The sequence below is a fragment of the Pseudonaja textilis genome, unplaced genomic scaffold, assembly GCF_049901715.1.
Source record: "Pseudonaja textilis isolate UNSWEBS1 unplaced genomic scaffold, rPseTex1.2 PTEXCTG38, whole genome shotgun sequence".
In the NCBI taxonomy this organism is placed as follows: Eukaryota; Metazoa; Chordata; class Lepidosauria; order Squamata; family Elapidae; genus Pseudonaja; species Pseudonaja textilis.
In genome coordinates this window covers 77542-105061 of record NW_028262651.1, presented here as the reverse complement: position 1 = coordinate 105061, position 27520 = coordinate 77542, and the positions used below count along the sequence as shown (strand labels likewise).

Genomic DNA, 27520 nt, shown 5'->3' with positions numbered 1-27520 from the left:
GCATAAAAAATTTAGGGAAGTGCTAACAGAACTATTTTGAAGATGCAAATAAACCAGGTAGATGGCTAGCATACAAAACTGAGAAAAGGAGAAAGAATTTAGGAGAATAGTACAGTTAATAGATGATCAAGGCCAAATGTGTTATGGTAATATGAGAAAGATAATTATCCAAGACTTTATAAATTATATAAACAGGAGGATTTTGATGAGGAAAGAATTAAGCTTTATCTACAAAATGCCAACTTACCCAAGATATCTGAAGACTGAAAAATGTTAGAAAAAGCAATTTTCATAACAATGATGGAACTAATGGAAGCATTTAATAGGCAGAATACTGAAAAACCAGTTCAGATGGCTCTCAGAATTTTATAAAACATTACAAGAATCGGTGAGCACTCCATTGTTAGTTAGCAATGAAGCCATGTTAAACAAGAAAATACCCAAACATGGTCAGAAGCTTATATCACACTTATTCCAAAAGAAGGGGCCGATCCATCACAAATTAAGAACTATAGACCTATTTCTTTACTGAATGCAGATTACAAAATCTTTGCTTCCATCTTGGCAGAAAGGCTCAAAAGATACCTAAATAACTTTATTCATCCTGACCAGAATGGACTCTGCCAAGGAGACAAATTAGGGATAATATGAGGGTAATTTGACACTAGAATGTCAATAGGCACAATCTGAGTACTAAAATGGCTTTTGGTATTTTAGATGCCCAAAAGCATTTGAGATGTGAATTGGAGATTCATGTTTTTGTTATTTGAACAGATGGTTGCTAAAAATTTATTTTGCCAACAGAGCCATATATGACAAAACAAAACCAAGTAGAGTGATGATAGATGTAGATTTTATGATTCTATTAATATAAGAAAAGGCACAAGACAAGGCTGCTTTCATTATCACCTTTGTTATTTGTAACACTTTGGAAGTGCTGAATAGAAACATTAGAGAGAGGATCCAAATATAAAAGGAATGGAAACAAGGAGAACTAATTGAAAAAGCCTTGCGGATGACTTGGTTTTTATTTTGGAAGACCTTCTAGGAAACAGCTTAAAGCTTACTGGAAAAGATAGAGATTTATGGTGAGATGGCCGGCTTGAAAATAAACAAAGATAAAACAAACATCTTGACAAAGAATATGTTACAAAACAGAGATGAACTTATGATTTATTGAAAATTCAAGTTACGAATAAGGTTAAATATCTGGGGATATATTTGACATCAAGATGTACTACATTGAAAGAGAACAACTATATCAAACTTAAACAACAGATAGCATCTATTTGGAAAAAATGGGAAAATCTACAACTGTCATTGATAGGCAGAATCTCAACAATCAAGATGAATATTTTACCCAGAATTTTATATTTATTCCAAACCGCGCCCAATTAGGCTTGGTAAAGATTACTTTGAAGATTTAAATAAAATTGTGTTGAAGTTTATATGGCAAGTGAAGAAAGCCAGAATAAAATTAAAACTTCTAAAAAGATGCCAGAATTAGAGGAGGTCGGCCTTCCGAATTGGGAGTTGTATTACTGCCGCAATCAATGTGGGTTAAGGATTGGATAACATTAAAAAGACTAGATTGTTGAGCACTAGAGGGGCATGATTTATTACCGGGATGGCATGCTTTTCTGTGGTATAAGGGAACCAAATCGCAGGCCATTTTAGAAGGCATTACATAAGGGAGTCTTTATGGGTTGAATTGGGAAATTAAGAGAAAATGTTATTTGAAAAATCCCAGCCTGGTTATCAACTATTGTGCCTTTTCTCTATCCTATAATATATGAGAAGGAACAAAAAAATTAGATATGGGGAAATATTGGATGAAAAGAGTGAACTTAAAAACAATGGAAAACTAGAAGAATAAGCATAAAGATGAATTGGTTTTCATATGCGCAAATACATTCTAAGGTATCTTATAGATCTAAAGTGGAGGGATTTTATGATAAATTGACTGATTTAGACAGGATCTTGACAGGTACTGATGAAAAATGATTAAAAAATTATACACTTATTTGTTGAAATTTTATTAGAGGAGGAAACATAAAGAAACGAAGATTGTTTGGGGAAGAATTTTAGATATGGACGTTGATTTGGAGAAATGGGAAAATTGTATCTCAAAATTATAAATGACAGTCAACAGCTATAAAGAAAACTTGTATAAGATGTTTTACAGGTGGCATTTCCGACAAGAATTGCAAGAATGCTTTAAGAACAAATCTGAAAATGTTGGAAATGTCATCAGATACCTGGTCATACCACCATATGTGGACTTGTGAGACGCCAAAAAGATGGGAATTAAAACCGCATATGTTTGGAAAAATGATAAAGACACATATAGACTTGAAACCAGATTTTAGCTGTGAATTCACTCTTATATAATAAACATTTGAAGTATTTGATTGTAAATATATTAACAGCGGCTAGGATTGTATTTGCTAAGAACTGGAAGAGTGAGAAGTTCCATCAAAGAAGAAATTATTAAGAAAATATTGGATTGTGCTGAAATGAGTAAATTGACATTTGAAATCAGAGAACAAGAAGATAAACAATTTTATGAAGTTTGGGATCTTTTTATCATCGGTTAGATAATAAAACATAATGATAGAATATTTGATTTAGCATAAAAATTTTTCTTCTTCTTTATATTATCTTATAAACATTATCAAGGTAGATTTGGTATGATCTTAAGGATTTATTGCAAAATAAATTAAGCAAATTATAGTTATCTCATTAAAATATGAATTAATAAAATTATAAATGATTTTTTTAGCTATGCGATATTAGGCTATCCAATTATTGATTGATACGTATGAGCTATTATGTAATATAATTATACTAGTGACTAGGAAATGGATGCACAAAAAAGTGGTAAATTAATTGATGCACGGTATGTAAATTTATGAAGAAGGATATTTTTATGTTTTTTAAAGGTGTTTATGTTAATTTTGTTATATGCTTATGTTTGTTATTAAAAGAATTATTCAAAAAAAAAAAGACTCAGGTGCGTACCATTATATAGTCCTGTCACGTAGTCCCATTTCTAAGTACCTTCTGACAAGCAAAGTCAGATTCGCTTAACAACCGGGTTCTTCATTTATTAACCACAATGATTCACTTAATGACTGCAAGTATGGTGCATTGGCAAAAAGGGGCAACCATCAGATGTCTCCTGTAATGGTAGAAATGTTTGGCTGATTTGTGGTCATAAGTCAAGGACTACCTGCATTGGGGGCCCTTTTCTTCTGGCGAGGACCCCATTCACACAACATGCTTGACCAGGCCGGGGTCCTCGCAGCCCCCCAGAGAGAAGCCAGAGGTCCACATGGAGCCTCCTCAGGGCCTGTGAGAAGCCCTGGATGATCACAGCCACCCCGCCTCCCCTCCTCTGGGGTCTCCCTGGGACAAACCCAGAAGTTGGGGTGGGCTCATTCCTGACCCAGGAGGGGCTTCCTCCCCTCTGGGCCTCACCCGATTTCAGTCAGACACGGCTGTGAACCTCCTGGAGGAGGAGAGAGTCTCATCGCACATCAACCTGGCCCTGAAAAGCCACAGCTTGAACCCGGAGCCACCCAGGATCTGGTCTGCAGGCCCTGAGAGCAGAAGCTGAGGGAGGTTCAGGGGGAGAACTTCCAAGCAGTGGACCTGGGATATGGGCCTTCCTCTGCTCCTCCCTGCCAGGATGGACCTGCCTGCCCTTTCAGTTCCCCCCCACACTCAGCCCCCCACAGTTCCCCCTTCTGGGCCAGGAAGTCCATATTAATGTCCCCCCCCCAGTGAAGAAACATCCTCCCTGAACAACGGATGCAAATAAACCAGGAACAAAGGAGTTCCAACAGTACCTTCAAACCCCTTGGAGGTTTTCTGGTATAGAAAGTCTCGGCCCCAGAAATTGGAAAGGTCAGAGGGGTCCCTCCCCCCCAATAGAAGATCCCCACAACAGAGGAAGAGCCACCAGATCTCCAGAAACCATCCCTGTGATAAGATGGGTGGCCAGTAAATTGGATGGATGGATGGATGGATGGATGGATGGATGGATGGATGGATGGATGGATGGACGGACAGACAGACAGATTTGGATTGATAGATCTCAGCTGCAGACTTTACAGTCCATCCTTTATTTAAAAAACTAAGAAACATCACAATGTAAAGAATCTTGGTGTATTATAGGAAGATAGTAAGATAAGACAGGAATGACGAGAAAATAAAAATAAAAAATTCCATCCATTCTATAACTTTCTCCCTATTTACCCAACGATCTAGTCCACAAGTTGTCCCTTTTCTGCTTCTTAATGAGCTCTTATCCCCAAATTAATATTGCTAGAAAAGATGGGAAATGAAATTTCACTTCAGGCACAAGCAATTTTAAAATCGGCTGCAATTAAGATCAATATATAGGATTTCGACATAGAACAAAATTCTAAATACTCTTAACCTTGGGCAGAGATCAAGGGTGCTGATTGTCATTAGAAGACAGGCAACACTAGAGTTAAATGGCATTAACTTAGAAATGGCACCAAACTCCATAGCTCTGAGTGACCTTCCCCAGCAGTCTCTGGAGACAAGAGGCCATGTTGAAGGACAGCAGAAGTCAGTTCCCTGGGTGTTGAATTCTCTTCCCCAGCATCACTTTTTGGACTTGCCCTGACAGGAAGGAAGGACAACAACCAAAATAGAACAATGATCCCAGGGGTGTATGTATAATTTTTACTAACATGTTTTATTCCAGCCTCTCCTCTGCAGATGGAGCCCAGAAAAAGTTGGATCCCATGAGGAGAAGTTGCTTCTTGCTGTAATTATGACCATCTGGGCCTTTGAGACCTGTGATGCTATATCTCCAGTTTTTGACTTTGATGCAGGCATTAGACTGAAGCCACATGCAAAGGATCTTGTATCAGAAAAGGATAATTTCCTTGGGTGAAGCTCTCTGGGACCAAGTTTTGGGACAGGTACAGGCTCTGCTCTTGATTGCACCTTTCTCTCCTTTGCAGATGAAACTGAGTGATTCTCTGCTTAGATCAGGAAAGCCACTGGCACTTCTCAGAGTCTTTGCATTTCTCCAGCTGTTCCTGTTGTTTTTCTTAGAAACAGGAAGCGGATTGATTCATGCCACGAATGATGGACCTCCTGCTTCTGCTGCTGCTGCTGGTGGTGTTCCCATCAGTCTGTGGGAAGCTGAGAAGGAAATGCCCATTGAGTTTGGAGCACCAGGATGGGAACAATCCATGGAGCTTTTACAGGCCTGGAGACCATCTCATTGGTGTGGTCACATGTGAAACATATGTGTCGCCTATAATGTTGCCTTTCAACAGCCCTCCTTCTATACCTTCTTCTTCGTAAGTCATGCAGGGTGATGGAGTTGCACTCCCTCCATGTGCAATTCTAACACTCTCCTTCTTTTCTTCTTATGTCACTTATTTTTGTACCTCAGGACCTGTCTAATTTCCTGAATGATTTTTATTTCCACGGCTTCCCTCTTTTGCCTTACTTTGTGGAAGAGAATAAAATCCAAAGATGAAGTTTTAAAAGGACCTGAATGAAATCCAGATGATTTTCCTTTTTCGTTTCATTCCTGAGTTCATCACTTGAATAATGACCTTTGTTTAAGTAGCAATTGAAACAACTGTAGTTGCCTCTCTCATTTGCATAATTGATCATTCGATTTGGATCAATGTTGGCCTAAGGCTTAGTAGGTTTGTGAAGGATTATATATTTTAAAAACATTTGTTGTTCCTATTGAATATAATAACATGAATATTGTTTTTACAATAGGAAGAGTTCAGATCTAGCACATACCCTAAGATCAATTTTTACTGTTCAAATGGTCAGCAAGAATTCCCAGCTCCTGCACAATCTCACCCTGGGCTACAACATCCATGAAAACCATTTGAGCACCTTCCACACTTCAGATGCCTTGCTAGACATTCTTTCCACTGGAGAAGCCAATGTCCCCAACTACGGCTGTGGGAGGAAGGAGAACCTCCTGGCTCTGATCGATGAAGTTCTCAGGGACATCTCCATCCAGATGTCAACATTAGGAGGCACCTACAAAGTCCCACAGGTTTGTGTGTGTTTTTCTCTATCTAGGGTGAGTGGGGTGGTGGAGATGAACAACAGATCCAATATCTTCATATAATTCAAGAGCAGCTTTTCAGAATATTAGGGAACATATAAAGTATGTTTTAGTCGATTATGTTCATCTTCAAATTCACCATTAAAGGCCTGAAGAGCCATAAGGTCCCTGTAGAGGATATTCTACTGAATATTCAACTATTGAAAAACTATCCAGGTTTTGAGGTCCTCCATTAGCCTGTTCATTTTCACATATCAATAATATCTGCCTTATCCAATTGGAATCAAGTTGGCAAGAGTCCTGTCTATGTATAAAAAATTATTGAGATCACAGGATCTGAAGAGTATCTTTGGGGTGGATAAAAGGAATTAAGCTCCTGCCCTCAGAGAAAAAGTAAGTTATGAATTTATAACATTTCTACTTTGTATAAATTCAGGGTATATAATTATTGGTTTAAAATTAAAGCGAGTCCCAAAACAGGCAACATTTCAATTAAAGACTTATTGGATTGCACAACTGACAATTTGTGTTAGGAGTTGCGGTCTCTTAGTCATCTGGAGAAGAAGCTGAAAAATTGTTCCACAAAGAATTTGGGATATAGAAGCTGAGAAAGAGGTTTCAGTACTCAGAAATAGCATATAAAACTGCCCTATATCTTAGATCCAAACATTGTATCTGACATCTGCTAATTTGAATCTAATAGTTGGAATTGTGGGGGTGACACAGAAATTCACCTTGCATTTTTAATTGTTTTTTATTTAATATGATTTTGTGTTCCATTTTTATATACAATCTTGTTAAATATTTAACTGTCTAAAATATTTAAACTGTGACTAAGGAACAAACTATTCTGATATGTTCATCAGAACAAAATTGGGTTTGTCAATAACTAATACTTTGGAGTTGATCTGGACCACATTATAACATATTATTTGTTCTGTCGCCAGAACAAAGTAGACTCGAGACTGGAGTTGAGTTCAGCTCTTTATTAACTGTCAGTAACTTCAACTAAACTTGAGCTGCGGCAGCCTCTTTTATAGCGGCTGCTCGCGGCTCACAACCAATGGTATCATTTTAAACCTCCCGCCATTGAGGCGACCAATCAATATGCGTTGGTAACCACCAATCGCTAGGCGGTAGTGGTTGTCCAATCGGAACGTAGTATTACGAGTATGTAAATGTCTATATTCAACATTATTCTTCATTACTTTTTCAGATCTCTGATAGATTTCCTTCAGAGGCTCTGAGTGATAAAAGGAGATTCCCCTTTTTCCACCAGATGCTCCCCAAAGAAGGATTCCACTACCCAGCAATCGTCCAGCTCCTCCTCCATTTCAGATGGACCCTGATTGGCCTCTTTGCTTCAGACACAGAAAATGGAGATAATTTCATGAGGACTTTCCCTCCGATGCTTGTCAGGAATGGAATTTGTGTGGTTATATCACAACGATTCACAACAACTGGACTTATATCACAACGATTCACAACAACTGGACAAACAGCACCCCTCAGGGAGGCCCTCTCTAAGTGGAGAAAAGTCAATGTCTTTGTCCACTTCATAGAATTTCTTCCCATCGGGTACAGAATTCTTCCTTTCCATGAAGCACTTACGCGTTTGCCAGGACCCATTGAAGGGAAAGTCTGGATCACCGCAAGTTTTGCAGAGTATCCAATAGAGAAGCACATGCCTCTCAAATACATCCATAGTATTTCAAATTTTGGTTATCTGGGGAAAGAAAGGCCAACAAATGCTGCCTTTGAACCCCATTTCTTTGTGGAAGATCAGTTTCAAGATCATTATTTCCACTGTTCCCTTTCCAAGCACGTCTTTTCTGTCAAAGGCCGCAGAAGATGCACCCAGAAAGCCCCACTGGAGACCCAGGAGAAAAGGAACAGAAAACAGATCATAAATGACCCTCATTGCTACAGTATCATTCAGACTTTGGCCCAGGCCATGAATGCCGCTTATTCCTCCAGATCGAGGAGAGGAAGGAAGGAGGGAGAAAAGAGGTTGGGGGCTCCGAGGCTGCAGCCATGGCAGGTATGGGGGGTCCCAATAGGGATCCATTAATCTGAGATCCTTTGGAGAGGAAACCCAAAGGAGAAGGAGGGGAACATCTCAACCTTCTTGTGCTGCAAAAGGTCAAGAGATTTGCACCATCTAATTGCTCCTGTCTGACACTCCGGAATAACAGGGAGCAGATCTGGAGTTTCTTTCTAGCCTCTGTTGGAAGAAATCTCCTTCTGGTTTCAGGTCCAAGTGGGGAAGAAAGCTGCTGGAAACATGGTGTCTGCTTGGAAGATGGTTTAATGGTGGACAGGAGCACCTGCCTTGGTTGAGGAAAGAAGGGCTGAGATGCTGAGAGTGCAACTGTTTGATGCCCTCTGTTGGGATTTGAATTTGAGCTTGTATTCTGATTGGTTGTCAGACTCCCATGGGGCCATGCAGGGGCTACTCTGTAGGCTGTCCTGAGTCCCAGGCTTGGTTGAGCCTGGCTGGATGATGGTGATGGCTTTGGGCAGTTCCCATATAGCTTTACCTGGGATAGATCTTTGTTATGTAAAATAGAGCGGCCTAGACCAGAGTAATGGTCCATTAGCAAAGATGGGAGGGGGGCTGAGTTTCAGGCTCTCTTGAGTTTCTACTTTCCTTTTTAGGGGAAATATATTCTCCCTTTTTAATATATCCTAAAATATTTTATTTTCCTAGGAGAGGGGAGGGTTTTAAGTACTCCCAACACCTCTTTCAGTCATTGGAAGAGTGATGAGTCCTCCCTTGTCCAACTGAGAGATGTTGTAAGTTGGAGAAGCTGCTCTCATAATCTCCTTGTCTTCTCTCAAGACTCAGTTTCAGGTTGCAGTCAAGTACAATTTTGAGATTGTTTTTTCATAAACAAGTTATTTTTGAGTTATTTTTATTTACAAATAACTCAAGATGGCAAATGTCTCCAACACAGCTTCCTCCTTCATCCAGTCCACTTTTAGTACAGTCAGAGACCAGCATTACAATTAATAATAATAATAATGGAGAAAAATAAAAATAAACGACAGTCAATGGGGAGTTAGAGTCTGCCTAATGCTGAGTCATGTGCAAATATGTGGCAATATGAATGTCCTAAATAAATAAATACATAATTTTGCATTACGGCAGAACAGAATTTGGCCTCATTCAGAAAAACTCCTTCCTACTGATCTGAGAACTGCAGTTGCACATAAAAGAGTTCCGAATTTCCCGGATATTTTATTAGGAGAGGCGTCACAAAGTGAATCCCTGAGTCCTGATAGGAGATGCCGCATAGGAGGCCGTGAGCTGCCATTTGAGTGACCCCTTGTCCACAGGGCCCCAGTCTCAGCTCAGACGCTCTTTCTTTGTATCGGCCCCCTGAAACGGCTCTGGGAACTCCGTTGCAGCTCTCGGAGGTTAATTCCCTTTGGACTTTTGGCAGGGTTATTCGATATAAATATCTCGTTGCTCTAAAGGCTGCTCAAATAAACATTCTTGGGAAGAGCAGCCCCATCTTGTTGGATTTCCAGATCTTCGAGGCCTTGTTTGAGTTCACTAAGTGCAGTAACTCATCCCCCATCCTTAAAAGCCCTTCCCTGCAGAAGCTACGGGGGCTGAGTACCAATGAGTAGTTGTGTGTTCATTTTTTCCCCACAACAACCCTGTGAGTTGAGTTGGGCTGAGAGACTGGTCTCAAATCCCCCAGCCTGCTTCATGACCAAGGCGGGTCTTGAACTCACAGCCTCTTGGTTTCTACTTCGGAGGCTTCACCAGAAGACAAAACTGGCTCCCTTATATACTTATCAAGCTTGGCACAATCCTTCATCCAGTGCATCATTAATGTTCTTATATGAGATACTATAATTAATCAAATCCTAAAACCCAGATAGTTTTCTACTGCTTTTTAGTCATATAGTTGTTTCTAGGAGAAATCAGAAATATTTTTCTGGAAAGTTGGTAATGTTTAAATAACATAAAAATATATTTGCCTGAGAATTGTTATAAATCTTGTATAATAGCGATTTATCAACACTATTATATTAACAACATAGAAAAATTGATGACATAATGACAAAATGTTGTATCTTCCCACTTTCATCACAAAGATTAAAAAAACTAAAGATTATTTGAGTACCATTTTAAAATCAGTTTTTATCCACTTAATTATCATACCATCCATCCCTCACTTAACTGGGTTTCTGATCACATCACAAAAGTGTTTGTTACTCTTTCCTGAGATCGAGTTATATCAGCAGTATTTCCATAATGTATTTGGGAAATGAAATAATATGTGAGGATGACCTGCATAGAGCGCATAAGTTATATCCCCCCCTTTCCCACAATCCATTTAGAAAGGGCCGTGATAGGAGGGAATGACTTTTGGGGGGGTGGAGGAGAGATTCTGCCTGGGGAAGAAGCAGATAAGAGGAGGACACCTACAGCTGCATAAAAAAAGGGTTGATGGGAGATTTGTACTTTCTGACTCCCCAAATCCTGTCAGTGCAGCATTACAGCGAAGTGGGCCTAGCTCAGGTTTCCTGTCTGGGCTTCCTGGGAGAGGATGACCCTGACAATTTTCTTCTTCAGAAATCCGTGTTTCTGATAAGCAACCTGTTGCTTTCAGGGAGTCCATAAATCTCCTTTTTTCTGTTGTTCAACTATATTTTGTCAAAATCTATATTGTCAAAATATGATCGACAATTTTTTTGTGAACTTTTTTCGTTCACTTGTAAGATAGTGGTAACAGCTATTTTCCTAATAAAGCATATCTGTAACTACAGAAGACAGATTCTGTTCTGGACTAGCAGGCTCGAAAGCCTGCAACTCTGATTGGCCCGTGAATAGCAGATCGTGATTGGTCAGTGCAGACTGATCCGATTGGCTAGTAAACGGGCTGCCACGATTGGCCCAGCCAAGAGCGGCAAACTCAAATCGCCTTCATTGGCTGCCTAGCCACAGCCAGCCCTATATAAGGGGCTGCTGCGGCTGGGATGTTCCGCTCAGATCTGAGGTCACTAATAAAGAGCTGTTGTTGTTATCTGAGTCTTACCTCCGTTCTTGAACCATCCTCCCAGATCTAACAGATTCAAATATGAAAAAGTATCTGGGATAAGAAACAAAGCTTTCTGCTTTTAAAATTGCTGCATGTTCCCATTCTAGTTCCATCCTTTCCTGGAGAAGAATGAGTTTGTCAATATTTCAAACTATAAACTCTACATGGACCCAAATGGAGAGGTAGCAGCAGATCTGGCCATTTTGGACTACTTGGTTCTTCCCAGGGATGATCTCAGGAGAGAGACTGTGGCGTATTTTGTAAGACAGAGACTTTATATCGACCAAGAAGTTATTTCACGGTTAAAGGTGCTCAACAAGGTAGGAGAAAGTTTTGCTGCCTTCTCTCCGTTTTCCAAAGCCTGAGGTCCCATTTCAAGAGGGCTGATGCTATTCCCCAAAGGTGGTTGATCTTCACCAAGAATTGAATCTGGACAGTAGAAAATGGATTTTTTTCCTTAGGCTGCTTGGGAGGCTTCAATATTGTTCCATTTTGTGGACCACTTACAATTAAGGGTCTCCATCAAACGGGTGGAAAACTCACAAGGGCTGGGGAATGTGTCCCTAGTAGCTTCTGGCTGTTTGCTCCTTGTGCCCAGGAGAGCAACAAAGGTGGCAATTCTGCTGACCGGGGCCTGAATCCAGGCTTGGACTATATCGGATGGGATTGAATCATGAGTGGACGGAGATCCTTTTGGCCCCATTAGGGAAAAGAAGCTTCTTCTTGTCCTGCTTGGGGAAAAGTGTCCCCTGAAGGGGCAGCTCCATAATCTGGGAGGCTCTTAAGGAGGCCAGACCTGGCCAGAGCTCTCCATGCCTCCCTTTCACCCTCCCTGGGATGGAGCAATGGGCCTTCTGCTCCTAGGAAGCAGCTCCAAGGCTTTCAGTTCACCTAAAATTATCAAGATTGTTCTGATATCACACCTTACAATTATACATGTAAGAAGAGGGGAGAAATGCGTGTTAATGGGGTCATGAGAAGGAACCGTCTGGTTATCACTTAATGCTGAAATCTTTTCTCAGTTCCATCCAGGGGTGGGATTCAAATTTTGCAACAACCGGTTCTGTGGGCGTGGCTTAATTTATGGGTGTGGCTTGGTGGCCATGTGACTGGGTAGGCTGTGCTTTGGCATTTGCTTGAGGAGCATCGCCCCATGCACATGCACCCTCCCGGCCCTGCCACAACTGCTGGTTATGAGAGGAGGAGGAGGAGGAGGAGGAGGAGGGTCGCCTGTTCAGCCTGTCTGGATTCCAAAAGCAAGAAATGAAAGAAGTAACAAAGAGTCTTTCCCGGCACAGTGAAAAGTTTGCAACTTCCTCTCCAATGGGGAAACGGGCGGTTCTGTCTGGCAGAGAAGTAGCCCGCTTGAATCCTGTTTCTCTCTGCCACCCTGAGCTGTGCCAGGAAAGACTCTCTTGCTCTCCCAGCAGTAGGAGGACACGAGACTCACCACATCTCTTGCAGTACAGCGAAATGTAGCTCAGGTCCCCACCAGTCTGCATCTCGCCCCCCGCCTGGATTCACCGCAGATACTGGGCCTTCCCTGCTGGGGGTGAGGGCGGCGGGTGGTGGCAGCAAAAGGCAAGTGGGGTTGGGGGGTTAAAGGTGACCGGCAGTGGCAAATAGACAATTGGGCCCCAGAGCTTGCAAAGCCTCCCTCACCCAGAGAGATCAGGCAGGGCCACAGCGGAAGGCATGCAGCAATGGCTGGCCTGTCGAGTGGGCAAAAGCAGGCTGCAGGCGATGCCACGCATGCACGATAAGGACTGACTGGGCGCGGAGGGGAGGGGCAGGTGGAGAGGGGAGGGGCCAGTCAGTGGTGCAATTTGCCAGTTCTCTGAACTACGCAGAATCATAACAACCGGTTCTATAGAATAGACAGAACCAGTACAATCCCACCACTGGTTCAATCTCTCCAGACTTTTCTATTTAATGAAGGCCTTTTTTTTTTTTTTTTTTTTTTGGCAATGTGAGATGCCAAAAGCAAAAGAGAGGAACTAAAGGAAGAATCTTCCAGAAGTTATATCTCCAACCATTTGGAAATAGTGAGAGATTTTGTCTTTACTTAAGTGAAGACCAGAGGCTAATATCTAATATCTTGTCTAATATCCATTTTTACCTCCATTTTCCATGGACAGAGAGTCCTAACACATTTCCTTTGACAATCCTGTTTTTTTTCTGTTCAGTCCTTTCCTCAATCTGAATGTGTGGAAAGTTGTCGTCCTGGATTTGTCAAGAGGGCTCGAAAAGAAGAGCCAGTTTGCTGCTACGACTGCGTTCATTGTCCAGAGGGGACCTTCTCCACTCAGAAAGGTGGGTGACACCAGAGGAAAATGGGAGGCCTGGTGGAACTGGATCCATCCAGAGCATTGTCATGAAAGTGTGAATTAAAAAAGATTTTGAAGCATAATTGATTTCCGGTTTATTTCCAAAATGCCCCATTTCTTCTCTAAACAGAAGAGCAAAAAGACTGTGAAGGAAGGTCTGATAGAAAGAGGTGGCAGTGGAAGATTGGGCAAGCTTTACTACTGCCAGAGAAAATATTTCTTCTTTTTACCTTGGATGTGTCCTTCCTTCCACATTTACTTCTCTAGGAATACCCAAGTTCCTTGAAACACGAGGAATTGTTTTAGGTCCACTCCTGAAAGGAGGATTGCAATACAGTCTACATGGGTTCCCTTTGAGGAACACTGAAAAGGTATTGCTGATATACAAGATACATAATGTGGTGGCATGGACAGTTATGCCTGTTTCTGGCTGCACCCATATCACCACTGCTCCAATGGCCATTCCAAATTATTTTCAGCAGTCATTTGATCCGCCAGCATCCTCTGAGGCAAGTATGACAAGAATTGACACCTGACAGATACGTTTCTCTAGAAAGATTAATTGATTCATTATGTACCTTTAGTAATGGAGGTTCCTATCAATATTCTGAACATTACAAAGGAAATCTTTCAAGTCCTAAGCCTTCACTCAATTTCATAGCCTGTCAAAAATATACCATAGCTATATTTTTTAACAAGTGATACACTTATTTTCTGTCTCTGGAGATATAAAGAAATCCATCCCAGAAAATGCTCTCAATAATCACTTGTTGCCAAAGAACGTACAATATATCTTGAAATGCAGAGGACAAAGAAATATGCGGTTGGTTTTTTTTCCCCCCCTCAGATACAGAAAAATGCACCAAGTGTCCAGATGATAAATACCCAAATAAAGAAAGAGTCCAATGTATCCCCAAAGTGATAACCTTCCTGTCTTATGAAGAACGTCTGGGCACCATCCTGGTCTCTTTTGCCCTATTCTTGTTCCTAACCACAAGCCTTGTTTTAATCATCTTCATCAAATACCGAGAAACTCCCCTTGTCAAAGCCAACAACCGGGACCTTTCCTACATCCTCCTGGTCTCCCTCCTGCTTTCCTTCTTGTCTTCTTCTCTTTTCATTGGTCAACCAAGGAAAGCCACCTGCCTTCTCCGACAAACGGTTTTCAGCATCATCTTCTCAGTTGCTGTTTCTTCTCTCTTGGCCAAAACCATCACAGTGGTGCTGGCTTTCCTGGCCACAAAACCAGGAAACCGAGTAAAGAGATGGTTGGGGAAGAGCTTGGCCAACTCCATCATCCTTTCTTCTTCTGCTATCCAAATTCTCATTTGTTCCATCTGGCTGGGAGTTTCTCCCCCCTTCCCTGACTCTGATCTCCACTCCCAGCCTGGAGAGATCATCCTGCAATGCAACGAAGGGGCCGTTGTCATGTTCTACGTCACCCTCAGCTGCATGGGCTTCCTGGCTGCCATCTGCTTCACGGTGGCTTTCCTGGCCAGGAATCTGCCTGGGGCCTTCAACGAAGCCAAACTGATCACTTTCAGCATGCTGGTCTTCTGCAGTGTCTGGGTGACTTTTGTGCCCACCTACCTCAGCACCAAAGGGAAACACATGGTGGCTGTGCAGGTCTTCTCCATCCTGGCCTCCAGTGCTGCTCTACTGGTCTGCATCTTCATCCCCAAGTGCTACATTATCCTTCTGAGGCCAGACCTGAACACAAAGGAGCATCTGACAGCCAGAACAAATGTAAAAACATGAGATATAGACTCATTATGATAGTGGAAGAATTGTTCATGTTTCTTTTATTTGATTTCCATTTAGATAGTATGCAGGAGTCAAAGAAAATGATATCTGTATGTTTCAAAATGGGGAATTGTTGAATGACTGGAATTCTTGTATTTCCCTCCCCTTTCAATAAATATTGCTAAAGAGTCCTCTGTAAAATGAGAGGAATTCAGTTGTTCAGCAACAGATACTGAACTCGACACCTTATTAAAAAATGATTGATGTACTTATTCCAACCGATAGCAGCTAAACATGTGGGTGGGTGTGAGAGAATGAGTAGGAAATGAGGTCAGGAGGAAACTGTGGGAACCAAACACCAGCCTGATTGCCTGATCCTCTCCCTAAAAATGCCAGAATGATGTGAAATGCCATGTTTTTATTTTATTAAATTATTTTATTAAATTATTAAGGACTATATTAAATAGAAAAATCTGGAGAGATGGAACCAGGGGTGAGATTCTATTGGTTCTGTCCAGTTCTATAGAACCGGTTGTTATGATACTGCGCAGTTCAGAGAACCAGCAAATCACACCACTGGCTGGCCCTGCCCCTCTTCTCCCGCCCCTCCCCTTATCGTGCATGTGCAGCATTCCCTGCAACCTGCTTTTGCCCACTTGCCAGGCTAGCCATTGCTGCATGCCTTCTGCTGTGGCCCTGCCTGATCTCCCTGGGTGAGGGAGGCTCTGCTAGCTCCAGAGCCCAGTCGCCAACCTGCCACTGCTGGTCACTTTTACCCCCCCCCTTGCCTTTTGCTGCCACCACCCGCCGCCCTAACCCCCAGCAGGGAAGACCCAGCAGCTGTGGTGAATCCAGGCGGGGGGGAGAGATGCAGACTGGTGGGGACCTGAGCTACATTTCGCTGTACTGGAAGACATGTGGAGAGGCTCGAGTTCTCCTACTGCTGGGAAAGCAAGAGAGTCTTTCTGAGCACAGTTCCGGGCGGCAGAGAGAAACAGGATTCAAGCAGGCTGCTTCTCTGCCACCCAGAGCCACCCGTTTCCCTATTGGAGGGGAAGTTGCAAACTTTTCACTGTGCTGGGAAAGACTCTCTTGCTTTCCCAGCATCAGGAGAACGTGAGTGTCTCCACGTGTCCTCCGGTACAGTGAAATTTAACTGGGATTCACCGCAGCTGCTGGGCCGTGCCGGTGGGGGACATAGGTGTGCGGGGACAACCAGGGAGCATGGCTCATCTGCCTGCCATCCCTTCCCTCTCCTGATCGCAGCCCCTTTGTTGGTCCCCGAACAATCACCCCTGGATGGCCCTGCCACACCCATCCGGTCGCACCCATTTCGGCAACAGGCTTCGTCGTTTTGAATGATTTGGGAAAGGAGGTGGAGGGTCCTGCAGTGGCCAGCACAGGAACACTGCTGAGAAGTGGGGAAGTGGCCTTCTAGTGGTCCGACCTAGCATTCAGGCTACTGGTGGGCCACGGGAAGTCAGAGCATTGAGGGAAAGGGGGATTGCCAGGGGAGCCACTCTCTCCGCGCCGAATTGGGACCATTTGGGAGTGGGTGAGATGAGGTGCAACTCCTTGCCTTCTTAACTCAGGGAATGGCCGTTTTCTGCAGGAGGAGGACTGCGGAGGGGGGAAGGTCTACCTGAGTGACTGCGGTGTCTTTGCCAGATTATTTGGACTCTTACAAATGAGTGCAGCTAAAGGCACTGCTGTCACATGTCAGCCCAGGCCTCACCCCATGGCTCCGTAAAGCCAACATCAAAGAAGTGGGAGATCAGGTGAACCTGTGGTGCAATGCTCACTGGGATCTCAGCTGCTCCAGGCTATCCAACCTAGTGAAGAGCACCAAGGAGAGCTTCCTGGCTTGGCCCAGCTGTGGCTTTGAGATACACACACACACTCACACTCACAGAGTGGGGGAGAGAGAGGGGAAGATAGGGACCCAGCCACTTCATTATCCCCCACCGTCACCCTTACCTTCTCGCACTGCTCCATTTTGTGAACCATCTAAGGTTTAGTATCTCCTTCAAACTAGTGAGAAACCCACAAGGGCTGGGGAATGTGTCACTAAGAGCTTCAGGTTTGTTTGCTCCTTGTGCCCAAACTAGCAAAGAAAAAAAGGGAATTCTGTTGACCAGGGCCTGAATTCAGATGAATTTGAATCATGATTGGGTGGAGGTTCTTTTGGTCCCATTGGGAGAGAAGCTTCGTCCTGCTTAGGGAAAAGTGTCCCCTGAAAGGGCAGGTTCATAGTTGGGGAGGTTCTTAAAGAGACCAGACCTGGTCAGACTTATCCATGCCTCTCTTTTACACACACACACACACACACACACACACACATACACACACAGTGGGTGGGGGGAGAGGGGAAGATAGGGAAAGAGGCAGAGAGACAGACAGAGAGAAACAGAGAGGGGAGAAAGAAAGAGAGAAAGAGAGGGAAAGAGACAAAAAGAGGGAATGAGAGAGGAAGAGAGAGACAAGAAAGAAAAGAGAAAGAGAAAGAAAGAAAAGTGTTAGGAATAACAAGGTTACCTAATGTAGTTTGGGTAAAAATAATATATATAAAGTATGATAGTAAATTTAAGTGTGTGTCACTTTAAACTGCAAAGCATGTAATTTTGGGTGCGGTATGAAACCGCCATAAGAGGGAGCAAGAGAACCTGTTGGATTGCTGACGATTCCTGACGATTGCTGGTTTGATGGATTGATGTTTTGCTAACTGCGTGTTCCCTGCCGTCGAAGGAAGAAGGGAGGTTTGACTTCTTCATATCTCTACTGTGAGGAGATATATTACTGGACTGATATTTGTAAGTTTACTCACCTCTCTTTTTCGACACTGGACTTTGCAACTGTATAATTCCCGAACGGACTGAACTAGTGAATGATATATGGACTGTTTGACTAGGCTAAAACTCTTGCTGGAATAAACTATTTAACTAGCACAGTGTATCTGTTTTATGTTGCAATGTACTGTTACGCTAAATGTTGCAATGTACTGTTACGCTAAACGTTGCAATGGTTAACCTTGTAAAAGTGATGGATGAACAATGGAATGTTGCCATGTGATACTGGAGAAATGAAAGTTATATGGAGAAACGAGAGTAATATGGGAGAAACGAAAGTTATGGAGATAAGAGTAACTGGGCGGGGCTAAGAAGTAGGAACATAAGATACCAGCTATGGCATAGGTTTGCATTAGCATAATTATGTAGAAAGCTTCTTTGTCCTGCTATGACGTATGCAAGTAGCCTATAAAAGGAGTACCCACCATTATTAAAGTGCCTTTTCATCCCAAGTAAACACTGTGTGCCGTGTGTTTATTTATTTACCATGAGAGGCCCAGGGCTCTGAGTTCAGACCCTGTCGTCGCCAGGAGGCAGGCAGTGAAAAGCCACAACTGGTGACCCCGACGTGATCCAGCAGGACGAGCCAGCTGCAGCCCAGGGATGCCGTTTGGTGTTACGGGTCCCTCCCCAGGAATCTTCAGCAGAGAGGATATCCTCCCTTAATCAGGGACGCCGTTCGTGTTACGGGTCCCTCCCCAGGAATCTTCAGCAAAGAAGATATCCTCCCATAGCAAAGCTGCATCTGGCTGCATCCTCACAATGTGGAAAAGCTCACAACATGACTTTCAGGAAGAAGTGTGTTGCCCTGACTCCCATCTTGCGCACTGGAGGATCAGCAAGCGCATCGTAAGTATGGGCTCCCCAATTTCGAAGGCTTTGTCCAAGCATGTGGAAGAGCTTCACTTTTTAGTCAGGAAGGCGAACCAATCGCAGAAACTTAGCGGCACAACGATCTATCCTATATCTAAAAAAGCCATCACTAAATTTCTTGTGTTTCTTCAAAAAAATTGCCCCGCTTATCCAGAAGGTGGCACTCTAAAACAATCTATTTGGGAAGAAATAGGAAAATACATCCACGAGCCTCCGCGAGCCCCCCCTGAAATCCTTTACGCCTGGAGAGCTCTTATGAATGCTATTAATATTCTTTATCCTCCCTCTGACTTAATTCCTGATCCAAGTCTTGATCAAACTTCGGATCAGCCTCCTCAATCTTCTAAAAAACCCACGCCTCCATCCCCTCCATCCCTGCCTTCTTTGGAAAAAACTTCTCCACCTCCTGATCCCCCACTCCCTCCTCCTTCTTGCCCTCCTCCCTACAACCCTCCTGTTTCTGATGTTAACCCTATCCACTCCAATGATCTTCCTGCTTCCTTGCCTGTTCGTAATACCTTTCAGGAAGCCCTGATTCAAGGAAAAATAGATCCGGAGGACCTCTCTTGTTTTCCCATGGTCCTCCAAGCCCCGGCAGGTGGTGGAAATGCAAATCCTGCACCTCAATATGTTCCTATGGAGTGGGATCTCATGAAAGAACTCAAATCTGCCTCTGCCAAATATGGCCTTAAGTCACCCTATGTTAGAGCCTTGTTAGAAAACATTTCTAATAATCATAATATTCTTTTCTCTGAATGGCAAATGATGGCTTCTCTGCTTTTAACATCTTCCCAACTTGCTGCTTGGCACAATGACTATCGCTTAGCTGTTCAATTTGCTGCAGCAACTGGTCTCCCTCAGGCCGTTACCCTAGACCATCTACTTTGTCAGGGAGCCATCCGCACCCCACAGGAGGAGATACAGATGGGAGCAGAGGGTTATCCCATCATGAGAAATGCTGTTTTAAATGCCTTTCGCAGGGTCCCTGATCCTTCTCAACCTTCTTTGTCTTTCAACAAAATTCTTCAAGGACCTACTGAGCCATACACTTCTAGCCCCACCCCCAAGGCTGAACCCCCCTCCACACAAACAGCTTTCCCTGTTCTGCTTTCATCTATGAGGACGCTCCCCCGTCTGCTCTCACCTCACACGCCCATCTTACTCATCCCAAACTCCTCTTTGATCATGGAAGGGGTGGTCGCTGCCCCCTTTCTTTATGACTCATCCGCTCTTAATTGCATCTCTTTTGCATTTGTAGGTGATAGACCTTTTCCATTGCCTGTTAACACTATAGTAGTCACTCTTGTTACTGCAACCCTTTCCCCTCTATTCCATGCCCTCACGGGCTTGATCGCATCATCCCTAACTGTCTGCTCTCCTTGGCTGTCTTGCCCACACCAGCCCTTTTCACAGCCATTCTTTTCCAAATTGATCCCAAGACAAAAAAGCCATACATCATCGAATGGCTTCACCTCCCTCACACTCCTAGAGCAACTGTCACCTCTAGAGCCCTTCAGCTCGCTCTGCTTTGTATCAAGGGACGTCACCGAGCCAAGGCTTTGCTCGCTCACGATCTTCAAGCTATACACATTCCTTTCAAACTCTCTCAATGGGAACCGCTTTTTCAGACGTCAGATGTATTACAGGACGCTCTGGAAAATTGGATTGGTCCCATCTCCTGCCATCTCCCTTCTGACCCCCGTTTGCAGCTAATCAAAACGATACCTATTACCTCTTCCTCTCCAGTAGTTGCTTTTCCACTAATTCAAGCCATCACAGTTTTCACTGATGGCTCTAAAACTCATGGTGCTTGTGTCTGGTATGATCAAGGTAACTGGCACAAGCAACTGACAAAGCCCCAATCATCGGCACAGCAAGCCGAATTAGCTGCTTTTAACTTAGCCTTGAAGACATTTCCTGGACAACCAATTAACATCATAATGGATAGTCGATATGTCTCCCAATTGGTCTTACATATTTTTGAGGCATATCTATCTCCTTCTATACAACCATCATTAATGACACTGTTGCTTCAGCTGCAAATGCTCATTCAATCTAGGACCCATCTTCTATTTGTAGCCCACATACGTAGCCACCAACATCTCCCAGGTTTCCTTTCAGAAGGGAACCAGGTAGCTGATACTGCTTGTAAAGTACTTCCCATCAGTATTAAGATGCCTCAACCTTCCCCTCTATTAGCAGGGGAAAGTCATAGTTATTTTCATCAAAACAAAAAGGCTCTGGTTAAACAATTTGGCATTTCTCTGGAAGAAGCAACTGCAATCATACAACAATGCCCCACTTGCAGTTTGCAAGCAAAAACCCTTCCTCAAGGGATTAATCCCAGGGGCATAGAGGCTTGTGAGACATGGCAAATGGATGTCACTCAATTCTCACCTTTTGCCCCTTGGAAATACCTTCACGTGTCTATTGACACCTATTCAGGGTTCATCATGGCCACCCCTCAAAGGGGAGAAACATCAAAGCACGTTATCAATCACTGTATTCGGACCTTCGTAGTACTGGGACTGCCAAAAAATCTAAAAACAGATAATGCACCAGCCTATATCAGCTCTCAATTCTCTGAGTTCTACCATAACTGGTCCATTATCCATAAGTTTGGGATCGCCTACAATAGCCAGGGGCAAGCTATAGTTGAAAGGGCTCACCAAACCTTAAAATTGGCATTACAACGATACATGGGGTCAAAAGGCCTTAAGGGCCCCCCTAGCCTCCCAGTATTACAAAATGTGTTAAATGTTTGTCTGTATACGCTTAACTTCCTCAACCTCACTGGAACCCCTCCCCTGTCTGCTGCGTCTCAACACTTTACTAAACCACCTGTTCCCACTTCGAGACCACTTGTCTATTATAGACAGTTACCTGATCCTGCGTGGAAAGGACCTGTCGAATTGATCACCTGGGGTCGAGGCTACACAGCATTCCAGCTTCCTGACAGAACTCTCTGGGTTCCTGCAAGGTGTGTCCTCCCATATCACCGCCCACAACCAGCAGAGCCATCATCTGAAAAAGATGACAACACTCTTCTTCTTCCTGCTTGGCTGTTCGCTTCGCTGGACTGATGGGACATCCACCAGCCTTAACGCCCACAAACCACACAACATCACATGGGTCATCAAGGACGCATATGAGCAGGTATTGAATTCAACACAGAACTATGCCAAAATTGACACTTATTTCCCACACTTACAATTTGATTTCGCTGAAATGATCATGGGAAAAACAGCATATACAAAGACAGGATTTGAGACTCCACAACCAAGCCCAACCATAGTGAAAAACCACCACCTTTATGTCTGCCCAGGTCATGACACCTCCCCAGACCATCAATACACTTGCGGTGGCCTATCGGACTACTTTTGCAAATCCTGGAGCTGTGTATCCACCGGTCACATCTGGTGGAGCCCTCCCTACGAAAATGACTTAATCACCCTTTCCCATTCAAAGGGGGATAGATCTTGTGCAGGGCCAGGAAAAGTCCGCTGTAACATGGTCACTGTGGAATTCACTGCAAGGGGGAAAGCATCTACATTATGGGACACTGGAGTAAAGTGGGGGGGAAGAGTGTATGACACCGCGGGGTATGATTCTGGCAACATTTTTTACATACAACGACACGTACACATGCCCACCTCTGATCCTGTGGGACCAAGTGCCAAGGAAATTAAATCTTCCTTTCTACAACCTTTACCAACAACAACTAATCCCCTGCTGCCACTTCTCCGATCTTCCTATAGTGTCCTGAATGCTTCTAACACTTTCATATCTAAACATTGTTGGTTATGTTTGTCTCCCACTCCGCCATTTTATGAAGCAGTTGGATCCTCACAGGCCATAAGAAATGACACCTCGGACTCCCAATGTAGATGGCACGATAGTACCACCATCACTATCACTTCTATAATAGGACAAGGCTGCTGTTTAGGCCACATACCTGAGAATTACTCGCAATTCTGTTTAAATACCACCACGGGAAAGTACTTATGTGACATGTACATACCGGCTCACCGACTCAAGGAGGATGGACCCAGGTATTTACCACCTCCGGAGGCAATATCAGCAAATGCCTCCAGGGTCAATACTTCATTCCTGGAGATGCCTCAGTGTGGGCATGCTCTACGGGACTGACAGCCTGTGCCAGTGGGGATACTTTAATTAAGCAAAATTCCTTTTGTATTCAGGTACAATTGCTTCTCAAAATTGATGTATATAACTCAGAAGATTTTGTTTCTTTACTAGAACCTAGACAATATAACCTTAGGGCAAAAAGAGAAGTAGTAACTGCTTTGACGCTAGCTGTACTGCTGGGATTGGGGGCTTCTGGGACGGCCGCAGGTATAGCTGGCCTTGTTACTTCTGATCAGCATTTTTGCCATTTAAGCGCCACCATAGATGCAGACTTACGCCGCATTGAACAATCTATAGTTGCTTTGCAGAACTCCCTCACTTCCCTATCTGAAGTTGTCTTATAGAATAGAAGAGGTTTAGATTTGTTGTTCCTCAAGCAGGGTGGGTTATGTGCAGCACTGAAAGAAGAATGTTGTTTTTATGCAGATAGTTCAGGAGTGGTTTTAGATTCTATGAAAGAGTTAGATACGAGACTAAAAGAAAGGCAAAGAGAACTAGAGGCTCAACACACATGGTATCAGGGTCTGTTCAACTTCTCCCCATGGTTAACCACCTTAGTATCTGCCATTGCTGGTCCTCTTATTCTCCTACTTGTGCTCTGTACCATTGGCCCTTGTATTTTGGGCAAGGTTTTGGCCTTCTTGTGGTGGTCTGGCACTTGAAATGAGACACAGGGAACCGTCTGAGCAAATGCCAGCCCCGAGTAAACCCAGGTACCAGCTTTTATTGAAAGAAAATGCAAATACAAAATCAAAACAATGACCTCAACATTACCTCAGCAGGGTGATAATATACTGTGGAAAGTCCCATGAGAATATCTAGGCACGGAAAGTCCCATGGGAAATGAACCTTCACCTACATTCCTGGTCCCTCTAAGCTTTGCAGATCAAAACAGGACGAAACACCCATTACAAAGGCGAATACTGCCCCCATGAGGAGTGTTTGTAGATCCCCAGATCTATGCATTAGCTGTACGAAGGACTTACAGAAAATGATGAATAAGATATATTACCACATTCCCTCCTTTTTTATTTATTCAAAGATGGGGGGTGTTTTAATGGCATAGTACACAGTTTCCTCGCGACTTGGTCCCATATGCTGAAAGGCTGAGGTACACATTTGAAATAGATTAGGAATACATTGAATACAGCAACATAACATAATAAGTATAATAACAATTATTACAACTAATTGAAGCAATAAACGTAACCATGAGCTGTCAGGAAGCCAATCCCATAGCAAAGCCCAAAGTGACTTATTGAAGCCATCTTTCCCTGCTTCATGTTCAGCTATGCGGTCTTCCATATCATGAACAGTTCTTGTAATGTTGGGCTCATAATTATGTATAAAAACACAACAATGTGAATGAATTAAGGCACAAACTCCTCCTTTAGCAGCTAACATTATGTCTAAAGCATAACGATTTTGTAAAGTAACTTGGCGAATTTCAGACACTTCTTCATTTAACATCTTAATGCTCTTAACAGTATCATTAAACATAGCAACAGTAAAATTATTTAAAATATGAATATCTCTATAGTTCATAGCTATTCCCAAAGGTGGGATTGCTGCCCTAGAAATCTGAGTCCACAAATTACCACCCACAGTCAGGCCAGAATCAACTTCTCGGCGATTACGAATACGCATCCCAATCGGTAAACTCTCCAATTTATAGATGACAGGAATTACAAAACCCATAGTACACACTCCAGACCAATCCTTTGGCCACTGTTGATAGGCAGCGTCCCCACATAACAACCATAACCCATCCGGAAGAGGAAAGTATTTTAAATGCTTATGATAGATATTGTCGGAGGCCTCACTTTCCCAACTCCAGATTAACCACATCCAATTACAGAGAACATATGCCCCGTGTTGAATATCCGTTCTGCTTGTAACTGTCTGATTAATGCAACAATCATAGGGACCTTTCAAAGCCTGGGATAACGTAGAGGATATCCGATTTATGCAATTGTTCTTACCAGTAATGCTTTTTACACATCTCATACATCCTCCTTTCAAAGGAATCACCTTCTTACAGAGTGTAGTATTTCCCAACAAAATAGATCGAGTCCCTACAGGGGGGCGGTAATAACAAACCGAAGCTTTGGTAGTGAAAGTTACCTTTGTTGTGAATAATGTTTGATCCCACTTTTCGGGGTCTGGGCCCCAGTGAAGCCAGTGACTGAAGTCATTATAAGTACTTAAATTAGTACTGGTTCGCTCATTCAAAGGAACACCATGTAACAAAACTCCACCTTTCCCAGACCCAGGTACATGCATACAAAGCCAACAATTAGTAACATTTAAACCCTTAGCCGCAACCCGAATGTCCTTGATGTAGGAATTTTCTTTCCATAAATTATCACCAAGGTCTCTAGTTTCTGAGATAATAGCAGCTCTTCGCCTCCGTATTAGAGTCCGTGGAAGCATAAGACGAATGGAAAGAGAGCCTGTATAAGGTAGTTTAGGCAACTCCAATTGACACCAATATTGTCCATAGTCTGAAACAGAAACATTAAACAGAATCAGAGTTGTTGCACAGGCTGAAGATATAATATCCTTATCAGGTCCCGAGTAAAGAATGTCTTGGTCTTTATGCCAGGACCAATATGCTGGAAAAATCAAAGGATGCCGCTGTTTGCAGATTAATTTAGTCCGATTCCCCAGAGGAACCTGCTGCATACAAGTTGGTAATCACAGATAAGCAGTCATCTTTTCCCAGCCTTCACAACGCCGCGCCTGGACTGCCGGCATCAAGAGAATCAGGAACCACAGGTACGGAATCAGGAACCACAGAAATGCCATCCTGCTCCTCCGAAACCTCTTTCACTGGTGCCTGTGAAGGCGCCTGCGAATGATCAGGCCAAACGCACCGACCAGGAACCCAACGAATTTGACCAAGATGTTCTACTGCTGCATAACCACGTCCCCACGTAATCAGCTCAGCGGGAACCCATGCCGGATCCGGAAGGAATCGCACCAACACTCGAGGCCTCACTGCATCTGTAGAAGGAGAAGAAAAATGCCTGCTGGCCGCACTCGCAGGGGGGTTACCAGACAAATTTAAAAAATTTAAAGTATACAAAGCTAGATTTAAATGATCTTGAATTGCCGGAAGCCCCAGGAGCTTCCCTCCTTTTTTGTTTAATTTAGCTAACATGTTTTTGAGCGTACCATTATGACGCTCCACAATAGCCTGTCCTGTGGAATTGTATGGAATCCCAAATTTATGTTCCACGGACCACTGTTTGCAAAATTGATCAAAGACTGTGCTCCGATAAGCCGCACCATTGTCTGTTTTTAAAGTTTGAGGCGTACCAGCAACTGAAAATGTCTTAATGCAATGATTGATGACATGTTTAACCGCTTCACCCCTTTGAGGGGTAGCCATTAGAAATCCTGAGTAAGTATCCACAGTCACATGTATATACTTCCAGGGTGCAAATGATGGATATTGAGTAACATCCATTTGCCAAATCATTGAAGGTTTCAACCCCCTGGGGTTGACTCCCATAGGGATAGCCGTGCCCTGCTTTGAACAAGTTGGACATTGTTGAATTATGGCAGCAGCTTCTGCAGCAGTAAGCTTGAATTGGTGTGCCAACGCTTTAGCATTTTGATGAAAATAACTATGGCTGTCCCATGGCTGAACAGTGAGAACTGAAGTTACAGCACTGTCAGCTTTGGCATTGCCTTGTGATAAAATTCCAGGCAAATTACTATGGCTACGAATATGGGCAACAAAACACACATTCACACGCTGCTCCAAACATCCTTGCAACAACAAAAGCAATCTTAGAATATTGGGTGATATTCCAGGAGACAAATAAGAACCTGCTACAAAGGGTAACAAATTATATACATACAAAGAATCCACTATTAGATTAAAATCCTGATTTTGAAAATTTTGAAAAGCCAAAACTACAGCAGCAAGTTCTGCCTGCTGGGCAGACTTCTGCTCTGATGTCACTTTTGTATGCCAAATTCCAGATTTATCTTTCCAAACACAAGCACCAAAAACTTTCCCTCCATCAGTAAAGACTGTAGGAGCATCTGATATAGGCTGAGTCACAAAAAGATTTGCTAAATTAATTCTAACTGATTTATACAAAGATAACCTAGGATTGGCTGGAGGATGACAAGAAAACTTCCCTGGCCAAGAATCTACCAAAACCTGCAAAAACTCACTATTGCAAATCATTTGTTCCCAGGTAGCTAAAGCAAAAGGAACATAACATGTTACTGGTTCCATACCAGCAATAGCCTTCCAGCGCTGACGAGCATGATTAAAAATATCAGCGAGCTGTTCTGTGATACAATTTATGGATTTTGATGGTGTATGAGACAAATGAATCCATTCCAGAATCCTTAAAGCTGTTTTTTCTTTTACCTGAACTATCAATGCAGTAGCCCTTCGTTCTGAGATTAAAATCACTGATA

The 27520-nt window shown here is 43.1% G+C and overlaps 2 protein-coding genes across 4 annotated transcripts in view; both read left to right on the top strand.

Annotated features, from left to right (window-relative positions):
* The window catches only part of LOC148123802 (vomeronasal type-2 receptor 26-like), a 37563-nt gene extending 21921 nt beyond the window's left edge, over positions 1-15642 (top strand). The window contains exons 1-8 of one of the 3 annotated variants that reach the window (XM_087918732.1): positions 3185-3354; positions 4739-4958; positions 5095-5345; positions 5782-6070; positions 7299-8123; positions 11247-11459; positions 13326-13452; positions 14314-15642. In XM_087918732.1, coding sequence (XP_087774858.1) covers positions 5116-5345; positions 5782-6070; positions 7299-8123; positions 11247-11459; positions 13326-13452; positions 14314-15224 — 2595 coding nt within the window. In that variant the 5' untranslated portion in view covers positions 3185-3354; positions 4739-4958; positions 5095-5115 and the 3' untranslated portion in view covers positions 15225-15642. Of the gene's footprint in view, positions 1-3184; positions 3355-4738; positions 4959-5094; positions 5346-5781; positions 6071-7298; positions 8124-11246; positions 11460-13325; positions 13453-14313 lie in introns of those variants that run through there. The other 2 variants (XM_087918731.1, XM_087918730.1) reach the window with 2 other exon arrangements.
* LOC148123801 (vomeronasal type-2 receptor 26-like) overlaps positions 1-27520 on the top strand; it is an 83971-nt gene that overhangs the window by 21839 nt on the left and 34612 nt on the right. The window lies entirely within an intron of this gene.